Source organism: Papaver somniferum, chromosome 6 (assembly GCF_003573695.1).
Source record: "Papaver somniferum cultivar HN1 chromosome 6, ASM357369v1, whole genome shotgun sequence".
Lineage (NCBI taxonomy): Eukaryota > Viridiplantae > Streptophyta > Magnoliopsida > Ranunculales > Papaveraceae > Papaver > Papaver somniferum.
Genome location: NC_039363.1, coordinates 31,849,489 through 31,865,321, shown reverse-complemented (window position 1 = coordinate 31,865,321; position 15,833 = coordinate 31,849,489). Strand labels below are relative to the sequence as shown.

General features: G+C 32.6%; 1 protein-coding gene across 3 annotated transcripts; it reads right to left on the bottom strand.

Annotated features, from left to right (window-relative positions):
- Window positions 1–9,350: 9,350 nt before the first annotated feature.
- LOC113287256 (transcription factor PIF4-like) lies at window positions 9,351–13,146 on the bottom strand. 3 transcript variants are annotated; one of them, XM_026535939.1, is made up of 9 exons: window positions 12,991–13,146; window positions 12,449–12,545; window positions 11,400–12,312; window positions 11,209–11,307; window positions 11,059–11,124; window positions 10,882–10,947; window positions 10,498–10,794; window positions 10,100–10,208; window positions 9,351–9,784 (listed from the first exon to the last, which is right to left on the bottom strand). In XM_026535939.1, exons 2-9 carry the CDS (start codon window positions 12,523–12,525, stop codon window positions 9,780–9,782), a joined length of 1,632 nt encoding a protein of 543 aa, XP_026391724.1. In that variant the 5' UTR covers window positions 12,526–12,545; window positions 12,991–13,146; the 3' UTR covers window positions 9,351–9,779. The 3 variants fall into 3 exon arrangements, with proteins under 3 accessions (XP_026391724.1, XP_026391727.1, XP_026391726.1); XM_026535942.1 differs by having other exon boundaries at window positions 10,888–10,947; XM_026535941.1 differs by lacking the exon at window positions 12,991–13,146 and adding an exon at window positions 12,907–12,925.
- Window positions 13,147–15,833: the final 2,687 nt, after the last annotated feature.

Below are 15,833 nucleotides of genomic sequence, written 5' to 3'. Positions count from 1 at the left end.
ACTCCTTAAAAAGTTAATGATGTAATCCAAAATCACTATTCCATCTAATTCTCTATATAAAAACGCTCTGGTTAACCGGAACTTCTGGTTGATTCTGGCCCATCTTATTTTATTTTTGGTGATATTATAATTTGCGACCAATCACACACAATATAAAATTATTTAAAAAAACTAAATATATAAAATTTCACGGAATTTCCAAAAATATATTATATTTAATACTAATTTGAAGAGAAGTTATATTTGAAATTAAAATTAAAAATAAATCACATCAAAATATTAATCGTTCATCATGATTTCAAGAAATTATATCGATCAATAAAATTATAAAAATAACCCAATATTCAATATCCGATTACACTTTTTCTAACTAAAAAAGTAATTCTTATTACAATTCCTGTCTATTAAAATTGAAAAACAAAATTGATTGACTACAATTGCATTTTAAAAATCTTTGATCAAACTATGAATCATTGTAATTTAAAAAATAATTAGATTGATCGTGGATGCTAACCTTTCGATCAGACGATGTGTCTTTTCTGCGACTAGATTTATGTGTCTCTCTTGCGAATAGCTTTATTATTAATCCTGTTTGACAATAAAAATGTTACGCAAACATTAGAATTTAAAACAAAATAACGGGAACAAATATTGATTAGCATGAAAAAAATCGAGCAAATAAAAAAATTGGCTCATACAGAAACAATCATACAAAAATCGAATTAGTAAACATCATTTTCATGTTATTTCTTTTAATTTTGTTTATACCACAATTAAAACAAAATAGATATATATAAAATACATTACAAAATTAATTATGCAAGGTGGATTTTGAATTTTGTTATTCTTTTGATATGCCCAAGATTTTCTATACTAAAATGTTACCCAACTACTAATTATCACGATATCGAGATAATATAAATTTCTTAAATTGAATATTCTTTTACCTATTTCGGCGATTTATTCTTCTACAAATTTGGTTCTCTTACTATATATATATATATATATATATATATATTCTTTTACCTATTTCGGCAATTTATTCTTCTACAAATTTGGTGCTCTTACTATCTATATATATTCTTTTACCTATTTCGGCGATTTATTCTTTTAAAAATTTGGTGCTCTTACTATCTATATAAACTGCTCGAGCAAGGTTGGGGTCACGTTGTTTTTGTGGTGAATTTTTTCCCTGCTAGGATTTTTTCTTCGTGCTAGATGGTTAAAAGTTTTTTTAGGGTTTTGTTGATCATTTGTTGTGTGTGTACTTGTTTGTATTTTTTTGCAGATCATCGCAAGAAGTGCAATGCTTCTCTCATTCCATAACCACGGTAATCTTCTACCCTTTTTCTTTGTATTATAAAGAGTAAAGACCTAGATTTTATATTTTGTTTTCTAATCAGCTATTGAGTGCTGATCGTTTTTTGTTCTGTTGGCGAGGTATTTGGTCAAGGTGTTTGCAAGAAATTGCCGTTGCTTTCTAAAATCTTTGACCGTATCAGATTGCTAAAATCGCATAAGATATATTTGGATCCCTCTCTTTAACCTGCACCATTTTATGTTTCTTTTCGGGGCATCAATATTTCTATACGTACCGAACTTTTTTCTTCCACTATAATAACCAAAACAAACAAAAACCCTTTAAATCTGATCAGAAGTAAAATTTTCGAATTATGATCTCCTTTTCATCACTAGAACCAGAAATCAACTGCCACTTTTATCTCACAACCTCCATAAAAGATAATTGACTCTTTCACTCTAATGATTTTGTTCCAATTCCTTTTTAATGATTTTCCGATTTTTCTTTTTTCTTTTTATTATTGGATTTTTATTGTTGGAATTACCGGGAAGACGGTGTTCTACAAAGAGAAGATCCTCATTTACAAATGAAATCATTCATAGTGTAACGTCCGCCTTTCTCATTAAAATCTTATTTGTATCTTTGTGACTCATTTAATTTAATCGTCTAAGTCAATTCCTATTGACCTTTTTTCCGTTCCCTTAGGACCTTTGTATGATATAAAGAAGTCTTAGATCTTCGTTCTGGTGCTCTAACTATATTTTTGCCTTTTTCTCCAGTGAAACCCATCCATATATATTAAAAACATGAAAAACTTGGTACAGTTTATGTTTGCATTGGACAGGTGCAACCTTTGAACGCCGTAAAATTTATGGAATCAAGATATTTAAGGCAAAAGTCAACAAATTCATTTCAGAAATATAGACGGAATGGTGTGTTATCTTTGCTGCTGATGGGTCGATTGACAGCACATTTAACTTATAAAGAATGCTAGGTATAAGTATCGAAACTACCAGAGGCAGAAAAATCGAAGGCAAAATGTATACTGATATAAGACTATAGGTTGCTTATGAGTACGTCAGTCTTTGTTCTGAACCATTAACTACTTAATTTTTCAGTTGTAGTTTATTACAAACAGATTTTATTTTGTTATAAAGATTTGTATTGCAGAGAACTTTGTTTTATGAAAATACCAAGTACTATGTTAGCTTAAAGAATAGTAGCGACTGTTGTGGTAGAGACTAATATTTATATTCCTTTTAAAGAATTTTGTTACAGAAGTTGCAAAGACAGGCATTCAAGTTGGAGTTGTGAGGAAAAATGTGTCTGGTGAAATCTAGATGGAGAAGAAGCAACGTTAATAAGAAATCTAGCTAAACAACTTAGTGAAATGGCTTTCACAGCTGTAAAAGAAGGTGGTTCATCTTATACAGAGTTTTCGTTAACAACTTTAATCGAGGAACTGCAAGTGAGTATGAAGACGTCGAACTAAACATGAAAAGCTTGTGTCTCACGTAATATCCGGATGACTGAGTTTTAAGGTAAATGTAATGCCCAAGAGTCACGACAAGTAAGAATGTTACATTTAGTTGATAAAATCATGTAACAGTCATTAATTTCAATGTTTCAATAAATAGATAATGCATGAATGTGTTGAGTGGTTTTTCTTGATCATGCTTTCTATAGATAGAATAGATCATGAACCCACATAGAAGTATCCAAAACACATGCAATATTTCTCACCGGATTGTCAACTGATAACAACAACATGCAATTTTCAAAAGGAGTAGTATTTGAAAAGGACAACAACAATAAAACCACGTTTAGTATGCTTAAAGAAACGACCAACAAACCAGTAAGTGACTCTCTTAGAATTGAAAAGAAATTAGCCATTGTTATATATTTTGATAACTCAAAATGAAAGCTCCCCAAGGAAAAAAAATGGCTATTTGTTCTCAAAATCAACAGGGTCAAAAATAGATAGATTCTGAAGCAGCTTCGCGTCTTCTTTCTCGCATTCATAGCTTACGCATGTAAGCCCAAGCCCAAACTTATAATTGATCATTCAGGCTTACCAAATAAGTAGGAGGAAAAATCCAAAAATAAAATGTTTTCCGGAAAGAAAAAAGAATAAGAACTTGTTTGTTTGCAGCTGACTCGGCGTCTGAATCTGAGTCAACCCCTGACTCGGACCGAGTCAGCAATCAGACCGTTTGTTTTCCATTTTGAGTCAGATCTGACTCGACCTCTGACTCAGACATAACCCCTGACTCGGACTCATTTGAGTCAGGTAACAAAATACCCCTGACTCATGGGACCAAACCACTGACTCACTTATTTCCGAGTCAGATGAGTCAGATCTGACTCAAAACAAACATATCGACTCAGATCCAGATGAGTCAGGTGATTTCACTCAGATCCAGATGATTCAGATCCAGACGACTCAGATGAGTCAGGAGTAAACAAACATGGTGTAAGTGAGTTATAAATGACTAAGTCGCAATTTTCTTTGTAGAATAATAAATGAATAGAAATGACATGTTCGCGACTTAGTCATTTATAAAGTAGATGAATAAGAAATTTGAGAGTCGATTTTGCATGATTTTCTTATTCGGAAAATGGGTCATTTGTCCAAATATATTTAAACCACGATTCAAATGGACGAGTAAAAAATATTTTGGGTGAAATGGCCAAAAAAAAATAGCAAGGATGAAACTGGATTCATTTTAGCTTAAATTTAAAAAATAGCAAGGATGAAACTGGATACATCCTGTGTAAATCAAAAATAAGAAAAAATATTTGAAAATGGGCACGATGAAACTGGTTACATCCTGCCTATTTTTACATTTTTGTCCATTTAAACAGTATCAAAATCTAACTGTCCATTTCACCCAAAAATTGTTGATTTTGGTCTTTTTAACCAATTTTGTGTTTCTTATTTGGATCTACAAATATTTTAGCTCTCTTCTTGCCTTGATATACATAGCACACTTCTAAATTCAAAGCAGAAGAGAAAACTGAAATTTTTAGATGGGGAACGGTTGATGAAATCAAATTTTCTAGATTTTGATGAAGAGCAAGCTTCCGTTCAACCTCTATGCCGATCAACTTTTAGTATTCACAGGTTCAGATACTAACTAGGCACATACCAACCAATGTAGTGGAAGCCAATCTAATTAACGTAGATATGCTTTATATACTATAGGGTCTATGTCTATTTATTTTTAAAAACATGAGTTCCTGATCAAGAGTGAAGACTAGAAATTTATTCTCTCCGGTTCTTAAAAACAAATACTTTTTATTTTAATTTTTGTATCTAAAAAAGAGATACTTTAAGTTATATATTGTTTTGTTTTGTTATCTTTAAAAAGCAACTCTCACATGTTTTTCTTAAAAATTGTGTAAATAGGAAAAGTATCTCTTTTTTAGAAAAAAATGGAGCATTTTACCGGTTGACTGCCATTGGCCCAAATTTTGAAAGGGCGTTAATGTATCCAGCATCTTCTACCTTTTGTATAAGAGAATCCATTTAAACTCTTTAATCGAACATCCTATATACAGTATAACCCGTATAAAATAATAGTATTGGAATTGGTAGAATTTATCAATTTATCGCGATATTAAATAATCGCATATATTAATTATTACTAAATTATATATTAATTAATAATTTATTAACTTATCAATATAGTGTTTAATTATAAAAATAAAAAAAATGAACCAACACACCTTATTCCATTGCAAATTATTTTTGTCATTGTAAGATTCGTTCACGGCATCAAAGAGTCCAAGTAAAGCGTTAATTAATGAAGGAACTAGAGAATTGCAAAATTTAATCAGTGTAAGTGGAATTGATGTTGAAAAGAACTTGATTATTAATCCTTCATAAAAATACAAGATTGTTAATAAAAAATCATGAAAATATCAAAACATGTATGAATCAAAATTTTGAGCGTGAAGTCTATATATATTGGTAGGAAAGTGAGTTTGATTATCATTTTCTTAATTAATATTTTTTATATATTTTATTCCACCCAAAAGATGAAAAATTAATCAAACATTATTTCTATTAATGCTAAGTCTTGTAGAAGATGTTGAATGTTTTTGGACAAAAATAATGTTCCATGTAAATACGATAAAAAATAAGATCTTATTGATGTTTTTAGCCGTAATGTTTCCTAAAAATATTGAGCTTATTAAAAAGAGATACTACTTTGTAAGGTAAAATAGGTGATTTTTATGGATCAATCTTGCTAACAATAATACAATAAATAAATCCAACCATCCAATAATATAGAAATTATAAAAAGAAAATTATATACTAATTAATATTATTTCCGCATATTAAAACTAATATTTAGATATTGATTTAATATTATTTTTGTTTATTAAAAATAATTAGTATAAATGAAAGCCTCCCGTGGAACGAACTCTTTCTTACCATATACTTTATCCATATTATTTGTAACTGAATTTTTGACGCATACGACAACAATCACCTAACACTTGTGGTAGATCTTATCGATCCAATCACTAAGAAGTGGAATGATACCTTAATTTACTCTTTATTCTCGACCTCTATAGCGAAAAAAAAATTGTAAAATAAGAATAGTCCTTAACAGGAATGCTAATGCCAAACCAGACAAATTTAGATGGATGTTAACAATATCTTGAGAGTTTGCATGCCAAGCTAAATGAAAGCACGAAAAGTTTGTGTTAACATTGTAATATTAAAAATATATAGATTATTATATAATTTCAAATTATTAAGGGGGCATGCGACCCCATATATCCGATTTGAATTTTCCCCTTCTTATCATTCATGGTGTCCATATCTTTACTCGATATTTTCAATTCTTTGTCTTGCTTAACAAAAATTCACGCTGGACAATTTTTTACCTTTATCAACATATTTCGTTCCCAATTTGTATTTGATTCTATTTTTTGTAATTGTAATTTTCTTTATACTTAGTGATTTACATGAGAAAACAACACTTTTAAATATTTGTAGAGAAAAGAAAATCAAAAGACGACCATTAAGTCACTGAAGGAAATCAGTGCTCGATATGCATTTTATTTTAATAAGATACCGAAATAATCAGATGATTAATTGAGATGGAACAACTTATGAAAAGTGAAGCAGCTAATCAAGATTTTTTTTTTGTTGAGATTATGATGTATTCCAATCTCGATGACGCTTAAAGTGATAAAATGAAGTCGTACCATAATTAGTAAGAATAGCAATGAGAAAATCCCATTCCACCCTGTCAAAAGCTTTTGACATGTCTATTTTTAGGCCCATGAAATCAGTTTTACTTTTCCTTTTTCTGCTCATAGCATGGATTATCTCATGAGCAACAAGAATGTTGTCTGAGATAAGCCTTTGCTTGACAAAAGCAGATTGATAAGGGGATATCAATCTGTCTAGAAGGGGTTTTAATCTATTGGCTATGAATTTAGAAATTATTTTATAGGTTATATTACATAGGCTTATAGGTCTATAATCCCCTGGACCAGTTGGATGTAAAACTTTAGGAATCAAAGATATAAAAGTTTGGTTCAGCTTGGTTAACATATGACCACTTTGAAAGAAAGCTTTAATAGTTTCAATGACATCAGTTTTAACAATGTTCCATTTTTTTTTTTGAAAAAAAACAGGTTGGAAAGCCATCGGGGCCAGGGCTGGAGTCAGGTAACATTCCAAAAAGAGCTTCATGAATTTCAAATTCAGTGGGAAGTTCCATCAATTTCTTATTATCAAAATCAGTAATGGTAGTTGGAACAAGATTGACAATGTCAAAATTTATACTAGGAGCAGAAGTAGTTAACAAAGGTTCAAAATGGTTGTTTAGGCAATTAGCAATTTTGTCTCTGCCTTCTATCCAGTTGTTATTTTTGTCATAAAGACCTAGAATTCTATTGCGTCTTTGTCTTATGACAACATTTTGGTGAAAAAAGTGTGTGTTTCTATCCCCTAGAGAAATAGAGTTTTCTCCACCTTTGATTTTCCAAAATTCTTCCTCATAATCATGAAGTTTTTGGATTTCATTTTTAGTTTCCATCAACTCGAGATCATTTAATCTAACATTAGTTTTACTCAGAATGAGATCCAGTTTTCTATTGCGGGAATAAATATTATTCCCAATGTTGCCAAAATCATTTTTATTTCATAGGCTAACTTCTCTTTTTACTACAACCAATCTGTTTACCAAGAAAAAAGCATGGGAACCCTGAATTCTAGTTTTCCAAGAGGTTTTTATTAAATCTCTACAGATTTCTTCCTCCTGGTAAAGACCAAAAAAGGTTTGAACCCATCCTGATTGGGGATGTCAGCGTTCAGGAGAATAGAGGAGTGGTCAGAGCCTAGGTGATTTAAGTGTCTAATACTAGCATTAGGAAATTGGGTAATCCAATGACCATTGGCCACTCCTCTATCGAGTCTTTCCTCAATCAGATCATTCCCAGACTGCTGGTTAGACCATGTGAATGAGAATCCAAAATAACCTAAGTCTTTAAGACCAATTCTATTAAAAAGGTTATTGAATTTTCTTATGTTAGTTCCATTAGGAGGATTACTCCCTATTTTCTCCTCTTTATTAATAATGACATTCAGATCTCCTAACACAATCCAGGGGGAATTCATAGTATGCCCCATATCATTTACAAGTTACCAAGACCTATCTTTTCTATCATCTTTGTAGGGACTCCCATACATACAGGTTAAGCTCCATTCCTTTTTAATTTTTTCATCCCACACAACACAGTTTATTTGGTTATCATTATTATGTATGACCTTTAATCTAACAGAGTTATCCCAAGCAATAGCTAAACCACCAGCTTTTCCTATAGGATATGAATAGTTGGACACCATTAGACCTGCCCTTAGACTAATATGGCCACACTTTTGATTTATTTATTTTTTTCCTCTGATGCCCAGCGCTCACGCTTTGAATTTAAACACGTGATATAGTCCACTTTCAAATCACTAATCAGAGAAAAATAATGAAAAAGGGCTGCTAATTTTCACATCTCTTTGTTTCTCATCTCATGTATTGGCAGATTTTAGGTAGTAAACAGGAAATGGATAAATCAAGCCATCAAACGTGAAATACCCAATGATTAAATGAATAGCCACGAGCAATGTCGGGGACAATATATTTGTGTGAGGTCCATGTAACATGTCTTTAGTGATAGGAGGAAAGAAGTGTATCAAATCAACAAGCAGTGGTTGAGATGGCTTTTATTATGTATTGTCATGGACCAGTTATGAATCTGGGGTTTTATTAAAAGGGTCCAAAATACTGGTCATCACATTCAAAGCACCCTCTTTTCACCGGGAAAAATTATTATTGAAAAAATAACAAAAACACAGAATTAAATTGGGAAGCATAATTGCTCAACTAAAATCACTAACTCATGGAGTTTTATTTTCCGTTATTTAAAAAAAAATGATCAGTTCTAGTTTTTATTTTACAGTATTATTCTATTGTTTCACGGTTGGATAGCAACATTCACCTACAGTAAGTACAGGACATCCACTTTGTCTGAATGCAAAGTGCGTGCCACTAAGCAAACAAGGTTCGAAAGTACTGTTTAGAGCTCAACAGAAGATACAACTAGCTAGGGGAAGAAAATCTAACACTTGCTCAGTAGACAATGACTGCAAACGGACAAACTTATGTATGTGAAGATATAGATACCTATACACATTCATGTGATGCACGTGGCGAGACAGGAAAACTCACTGGACAACCTAGATTATATGCATAAATAGTAAATGACGTCTTTATCTGCCCAAAAATCTGGAGAAAAAAACAGGTGAGAATGTGAAAATAAAATAAAATCTCTCCCTTTTGGAAGTCTGAATGATTCTCCAACTAGTACATACATATAATTATTTCTGTACTTAACATAGGTGGACAATTTTGGTTTTGGTTCAATAGCATTATACATAGTGACCCTTTTTTTTTTCCTCATGTCATGTTGTGCTATACTATAAGAAGAGAAATGAGAACTGACTGACAATTGTGCAAGAAACCAGAGATAATTGAGACAGAAAACAAGGTAACTCTTAAATTGTACTCAAATAACAGTAAGATGTTATACATTTAACAGAGCAGCATATACAAAAAAACAACATGGTTTTACCAGTCTTATATAGTAACTCTTCGAAAGAAACTAACTTGTCTGAAACAAGAAATTCGGCCATTCTTACAGCCCAAGAAGCCTACTGTAAATATTGCAAGGCTTCTTCTACTTGGTTGGTTCTTTTTTGTTCATATATGTACATTAGAAAATTTCTACACTATAACTTGAGCAAGATTTTTTTGGAGGCAGCACCGAGTATTCTTGACTCTTCAGATTTGACCTTTGTGGCAGCAATGGGGCATCCTAGAGAAGCAGATAAAACTTCACCGTCTTGCAAAAAAGTGTATTCGGTTCACATTGAGGACCATAATCAAAAGATAAGCATGAACTATTAACCTGTTAGGGCCAGGAACAAAAGACAAGTTAAGAGACAACTATAGAGAAAGGGACTTGTTTCAATTGGAATATCTAAGATTGGACCAAGATAGAAGAACTTTCTCTTACTACCACACAAAATGAAATGAAATTCCATATAAAAGAAAATACAGTTGTCAAAGATATCAAACTTATATAAGCCTAGTAATGTTGAAATCTTCAAGTAATAAGGATCGTTTTCCTGGATCTAAGATATTCACGTAGAACCACAAGAAATCGTTATCTGCTTATAGTGGGATGCTTGGAAGTAGGAAAATCGGTCTAAAACCAACTTACTGCTTGGAGTATTGCCACTGGGTGTTCCACCATGGCTGGGTAAACCATTGAGTCCAATCTTCTGACCCTGCTGCATTGGTTGAGAACCATAATTGAACATACTCGTGGGCTGAAACAAATTTAAAAAAAAAAAAAAGAATTGTCAGGAAATTTCCAATACAACCAACCTAGGACCTGGAACATGCAATCAGGCACAAAATACATTTATACGCCTGTGGGTGAGTGTCTGTGTATATTTATGTATGTATATTATTGAAGTAACTGAAGAACAGCTAGCTATATTTTGAGATAGATGTACAATATTGTTCCCGTGGCACAACAAAAATTATGGGTATAATCTTGCATTTGATTGATTTCACATGAAACCAGAGAAACCTTTAAAGATGGAGATAACAAACCTGAGCAGTTTGCATGTGGTGGAAGCCCATGTAGCGTGCGTATGGTTCAGAAAAATTTGGGTTTTGCATTTGGTTTTGAAAGTTAACTTGATTTAATATAGCAGGTGGGCACATAGAAGGCTGATTTTGTGCAGTAGCTGAAGATATAGCCTGATCAACCAGTGGAACCCTTGGTAATTGCATCGGACTACGCATAGAAGGCAACGGAGGTGGGCCCATTCCCATACCCATTCGTGACAGGTAGTGCTGGACACCAGGAAACATCATTGGAGCCATTCCACCTCCCATCCACATTAACTAATTTAACAAAGAACCAGAAATGAGTATACTTGGAAAGAAAGAATATTATACGTGCAAATATGAGACTATGTGAATTTTGAAGACCTGAACTTGTAATTGAAGTGACTTCAAGTACTCAATTGCCTCATCTAGCATCGATGCTTTATCTGACTGTAAATCAAGAAGAAAACAAAAAGACGCAGAATAAAAATCAGAAACACAAAAATAAGCTTTAACCGATTTTAGTGAAAATTCAGTAACTGCAAGTGAGAAAAATTGGACCTTGTTACAATGAGGTATAAGCTCTTGAAGTGCTTTCATCTTCTCATTGATTCTATCTCTCCGTCTCTGAATTAAAGATGTTTAGAGATGAGAAGCGAGAGACAACATTCATAAGATAATACTTATTCAAGATATGTTTCTGGAACCTACCCTCTCAGAGAGATTATGAACTTCAGCAGCGCGGCTCCTGCGGTTGGACCCAGATCTTTGAGGTGGCTTTTTTGCTTCAACTGACTCAAATTCAGCCTCCTAAAATGGTTAGACAGGTTTAGGGCTCGCCGTGAACATCAAGTTGATTACTTGATAAATACAAATGAAGAGACACAAATAAAATTGCTAACCTCGCTCGGGCACTCAGACTCGTCCACATCTCTTCCTTTTCTTTTGTGGCTGTGGGTACTAGTTGATTGTTTTCCCGTTCCTCCAAAACTACCCCCAGATCCACCAGAAGACGAAGTAACAGTTGGCTCAAGCGTCTCTGTTCTCCCTCTCTCACCATGGGAAAATACCATTTGCAAATGCTCCTTACTTGGTCCTGTAAATATGCCAGCAGTGCCAAGAGCATTGCTTGAAACCCGACTCAAATCAGCATCATTTATTACTTGGTTGCTGCCGCAGTGACTTGACCCAATCGTCATCAATGAAGACTCACCAACATCTACTCTAGTAACTTGGCTCGATCCTTTCCCTATAGTCCGTCCGTTTGAAGATCCTAGTTCGGCTTTAATTGGCTTGGAAAAATGAGAAAAGTTTTGGATCTTATCCGTTCCTTCCATATTAGGATCTTGTCGTGCAGAATCAGGAATCTTTAACTGAGGAGGAGGCATTGGATTTTGAACCAAATTTACATTGTTGGACTGCTTGACTCCGGTTTGTTGTGATCTCACCGCACTACTAGTGAAAAGAACATTAGTTTCCTCTGAACCACCAAAACTAACATTTTTTTCTCCTTGATAGTGTTTGACTTGTTTCTCAGTTTCAATTGGGTGAGAATTTGGTAATTCACAAAAGAAGTTTGGAAAGAATTCCTTATCTAGAGAATCTTCAAGAGGGTAATGGATCCACGAAGCAGTATCATCTTCTTGAATCAAATGACCGAAATTCCCAAAAGATCCAACACCCTTAGTCATTTGTCTCTCAGGCTTCTGAATATGTCCAAATTCATGAGGTGTAGGACTTGGTTTCCTATGTGTTTGGCTATGCAAAACTACCTGACCATTGTGCCATAACAGCTCTACAAGCTCGTGATCAAGCCTGCAAAATTGATGTCAAAATCAAATACTTAATCAAGTCCAAAAAAATCTACTAAAACCGAACTGCCATGTCAAGCAAAAGTATCAATGGGTAGGAGGAGGAGGAGATAAGCATCAGTTCATAGAGAGAGACCAACCCCATGGATTTTTTCTGGTTTCCAACCGAAGGAAGAAGATCATCTTCCATACTCCAATCAGGAACACAATGGTTCATGAGTCTTGTGACAACTTTATCTGCAAGATAGGAGGAAAAACAACATCAGTTTCAGAAGAGTGAAGGAAAATACTCTCAACTTTACTGCTTACAAAGTAAAATCTATTGGCATAAAAACAAAAACATCCTAAAAAAAAAAGACGAAAGAGTTCACTTCAACTCAACAGAATTGAAATAAAGTTCATCTATAAAGTTAACTAAGGTCCTTAATTAACACCGTCTCTATTTGCTATAGAAAAATAAAAATCTATAATTATAAAGTCAAAATTTCCAAATCAACCCATTGACGATAAACCAAAAGTATCAAATAAGAAAACAACACAGATTTAAATCATACATGAAAAACAGTTATCACATTACCAACCAGTACAGAAAACATACTCTGTTCTTAAACAAACCCAAAAAGGATAAATTTTTATGAAGAATCTTTTGTTTTTGAAAAGAAAATGAAACAAGGAAACCCACCTGATTTAGAGCTTCTTTCTTCTGCTCTCTCTCTCTCTCTCTCTCTACTGTCCTCTCTATCTCTGAATTCTGATGCTGGTTGGTCTAATATGTGCTTATGCCTCTGAGGTTGACACCTTTAACTACACAGAACGCTGGGGATCTCATGTGTAATCCACGTGAGTAAGTATCAAATTATAAACGGGGTTTCTTTCCTTAATTGTTTTCATAAAAGTAATCGTTGTTTTTGGGATAATTAAGGTTACTAAACTATTATTATTGACTACTTCGTTTGTTCTTTTATTTTATTTGGGATATTTTGAGCAAGGATTTTGGTTTCGACTGTTGTTTCTTTCTCTTCATTTCTTTTTTTATTTGTTATGTGACGAACACGTGCGGTATGTTTGAGGAAAATTATTAAATGAGGATTTTTATTTTTTTCAGACGGGTTAGTTAGTGGTCCCTAAATACAATCTATAATTACGAGGTTGAGAGGATCGAATCATCATATCTCTTTTTAAGGAGGGAGTATGAGAACTATCAGGCCACTTAATAATCCTCTGTTAACTAAGAATGATTAAAGGGAAATCCAACAAACGAGAATAGATATCCAAGACTCCAAATTTAATCTACCTTACTGAAGGTAATACAGGTTAACCAAAAATTGATAGTGGAATCAAATGTATTTTAACTTTGGCAATGATTAAATACAACTCACCCTTTGATTAAATACAACTGAAATTCTACCTTTAGAACTCTCATCTAATTTGTTTTAAAAACAACTAAATACCACCCCAAAAAGTCAAGTCAAACCCTTTTTTAACCTACATAAACTAACCAAAAATAACTTGCCGTTTTTATTAACTATATGATAATACTAATCTTTTCCTTCTTCTCCACTAAATCATACGTTAAGTGTTTAACTACAACAAGCAAAGAAAAGAAATAAAAAAGACAAAAAGAGATGCAATTCTCTAATTCAGCTATTGATCTTTCATGTACAATATTTGTAAAATATATTGTCCAAGTTCTTTAATGCATTAATGACAATAATAAAGAAGCAACTTAGAATCATCGATATAAACTAAAACAAAAATATCATAATCATTTAAAAAAATCAATATCATCATCACATAACTGATGAGAAAAAATATTGAATCAAAAACTTTTCAAAGAAATTTTTTAAGGATGTCTTGTATGTTAGTGAACTAATTTACAGGCGTCCTAAGATGAGCTCAACGAGAACAGAAATCTCATGTGGAACAAAAAAAAAAGTGAACTAATTTACCAATACTTCAATTTTTGGGAGTTTTACTTTCTTCTCTGGTTTTTTGGTGGAGAACATGAAAGGGGCGCTTGAGGAGATTTTCGATTCTTAAAATTAATTTCTTTCATATGTTTATGCAATCCTTCAAATTAATTAGGAGGCTATATCCATCTCGGGATGGTGATCTTTTGCCCCTCTCTATGAGGAAAAGAAACACTTTGAGATTAGATTTGAAAGGTATATTAAGAAAGAAAATATTAACAACTTTATAAAATCAAAACGGTCAACGTGGATTGAATTGTATTTAAAAAAAATTGTTAGAAATATGTTTGGCTTGAGTTGCATCTAGCAAATTACATAATAGTGGCGGTTGTATTTAGTCTGGGTTGAATTTAATCCATTTTTCTCTCATTTTTCCTTTTAATAGGCGGACGATCATTTAACCCAATTATTTTTCTTTTTCATTAGATTTTCTGAACTCCCATAGATTGAGCTTCTTTTTTCATTCTACGACATGCTTATTTTTGATGTTTGTTTTGTTTTCTTTCCATTCCTGTTTGTTTTTCAACCGAATTTACTAAATCTATTAATCTCTATTTCTTTCGATTCCTCTTAATTTTTATTCGGTAAGATAAATATGCTTCAATTTCGTTTTCTATCATCTCTTTCCCTTATTTTCTTTGTTTGAAGTTTGTTCCTCCGAATTGTTTGGACCATATATCCTTTGAAGGATATAGTCGTCGGGGGTTTAAGGGTGGATCTCTTAAACATTAGGTCCGTTCTTTTAATTTTTTAACTTTATCAAATAACCCTTACCTCGGCCTTCTTTTATCATATGATGATAATTACTAGTTTAGTAGGATTAGGAAAAGCGCCTATTTATTCTTCGGTTTCAATTCCTTTATATATATGATTTTCAAACAATGATACCTGAACTAGTAAATGTTTTTATGTGCACGTTTAAGTGTTTGATATCTCTGTATTCCTATAATTACAATCGTTTCAAGTGAGTCTTCGAGTATCTAATCTTTCCTCCAATAATTAATCTTTCTACTCGTAATATCAATTCCCTAACTTGAATCTTATGGGTTCCTTCTAATCTCCTCTATTTATTTTTGAATCATCTTAAAAGGCTCAGTAAATTCTTATAAACTAACAAACATCATAATACAAATATTTTCATCAAACATAATTTAAAACTGCACATAATTGAATATATCTTAGTACTTTAAAAATATCTGCCCATAATAGAAATTAAGAGTACGAAATTAAAAGTTTCAAAGCAAAAGTATGAAACAAGAAAGATCAAGTTTTTATTCATTTCAGCCGATAGCAAAAGAGATACATCTTGCTTCTCCTATTCCTCATCAAAATTGGAGTGCTTTGGCCTTCCTCTCTTCTGCAGATATTGATCGCTATCATATGCGCCATAAATAAATTCACTTTCTTAAAGTATATGATTAGAAAGAGTTCGTTCCACGGGAGGCAGTTGTTGTTATTATATTTTCAATTTCTTAAGCAACCAAGGGTTTTTTTTTGATTTTTTTTTGATTTTTCTGCAAAGTAATAAAAAATAAATAGTAGAAAGTAATCAATG

Bases quoted from the DNA above. Each gene is read 5' to 3' on its own strand.
- LOC113287256 (XM_026535939.1), bottom strand. From the start codon at position 12,525: ATGAACCATTGTGTTCCTGATTGGAGTATGGAAGATGATCTTCTTCCT. The intron at 10,948-11,058 runs GTCCAATTTTTC...CTTGATTTACAG, and splicing joins TTATACCTCATTGTAACAAG to TCAGATAAAGCATCGATGCT. The intron at 10,209-10,497 runs GTTTGTTATCTC...AATTTGTTTCAG, and splicing joins ACCACATGCAAACTGCTCAG to CCCACGAGTATGTTCAATTA.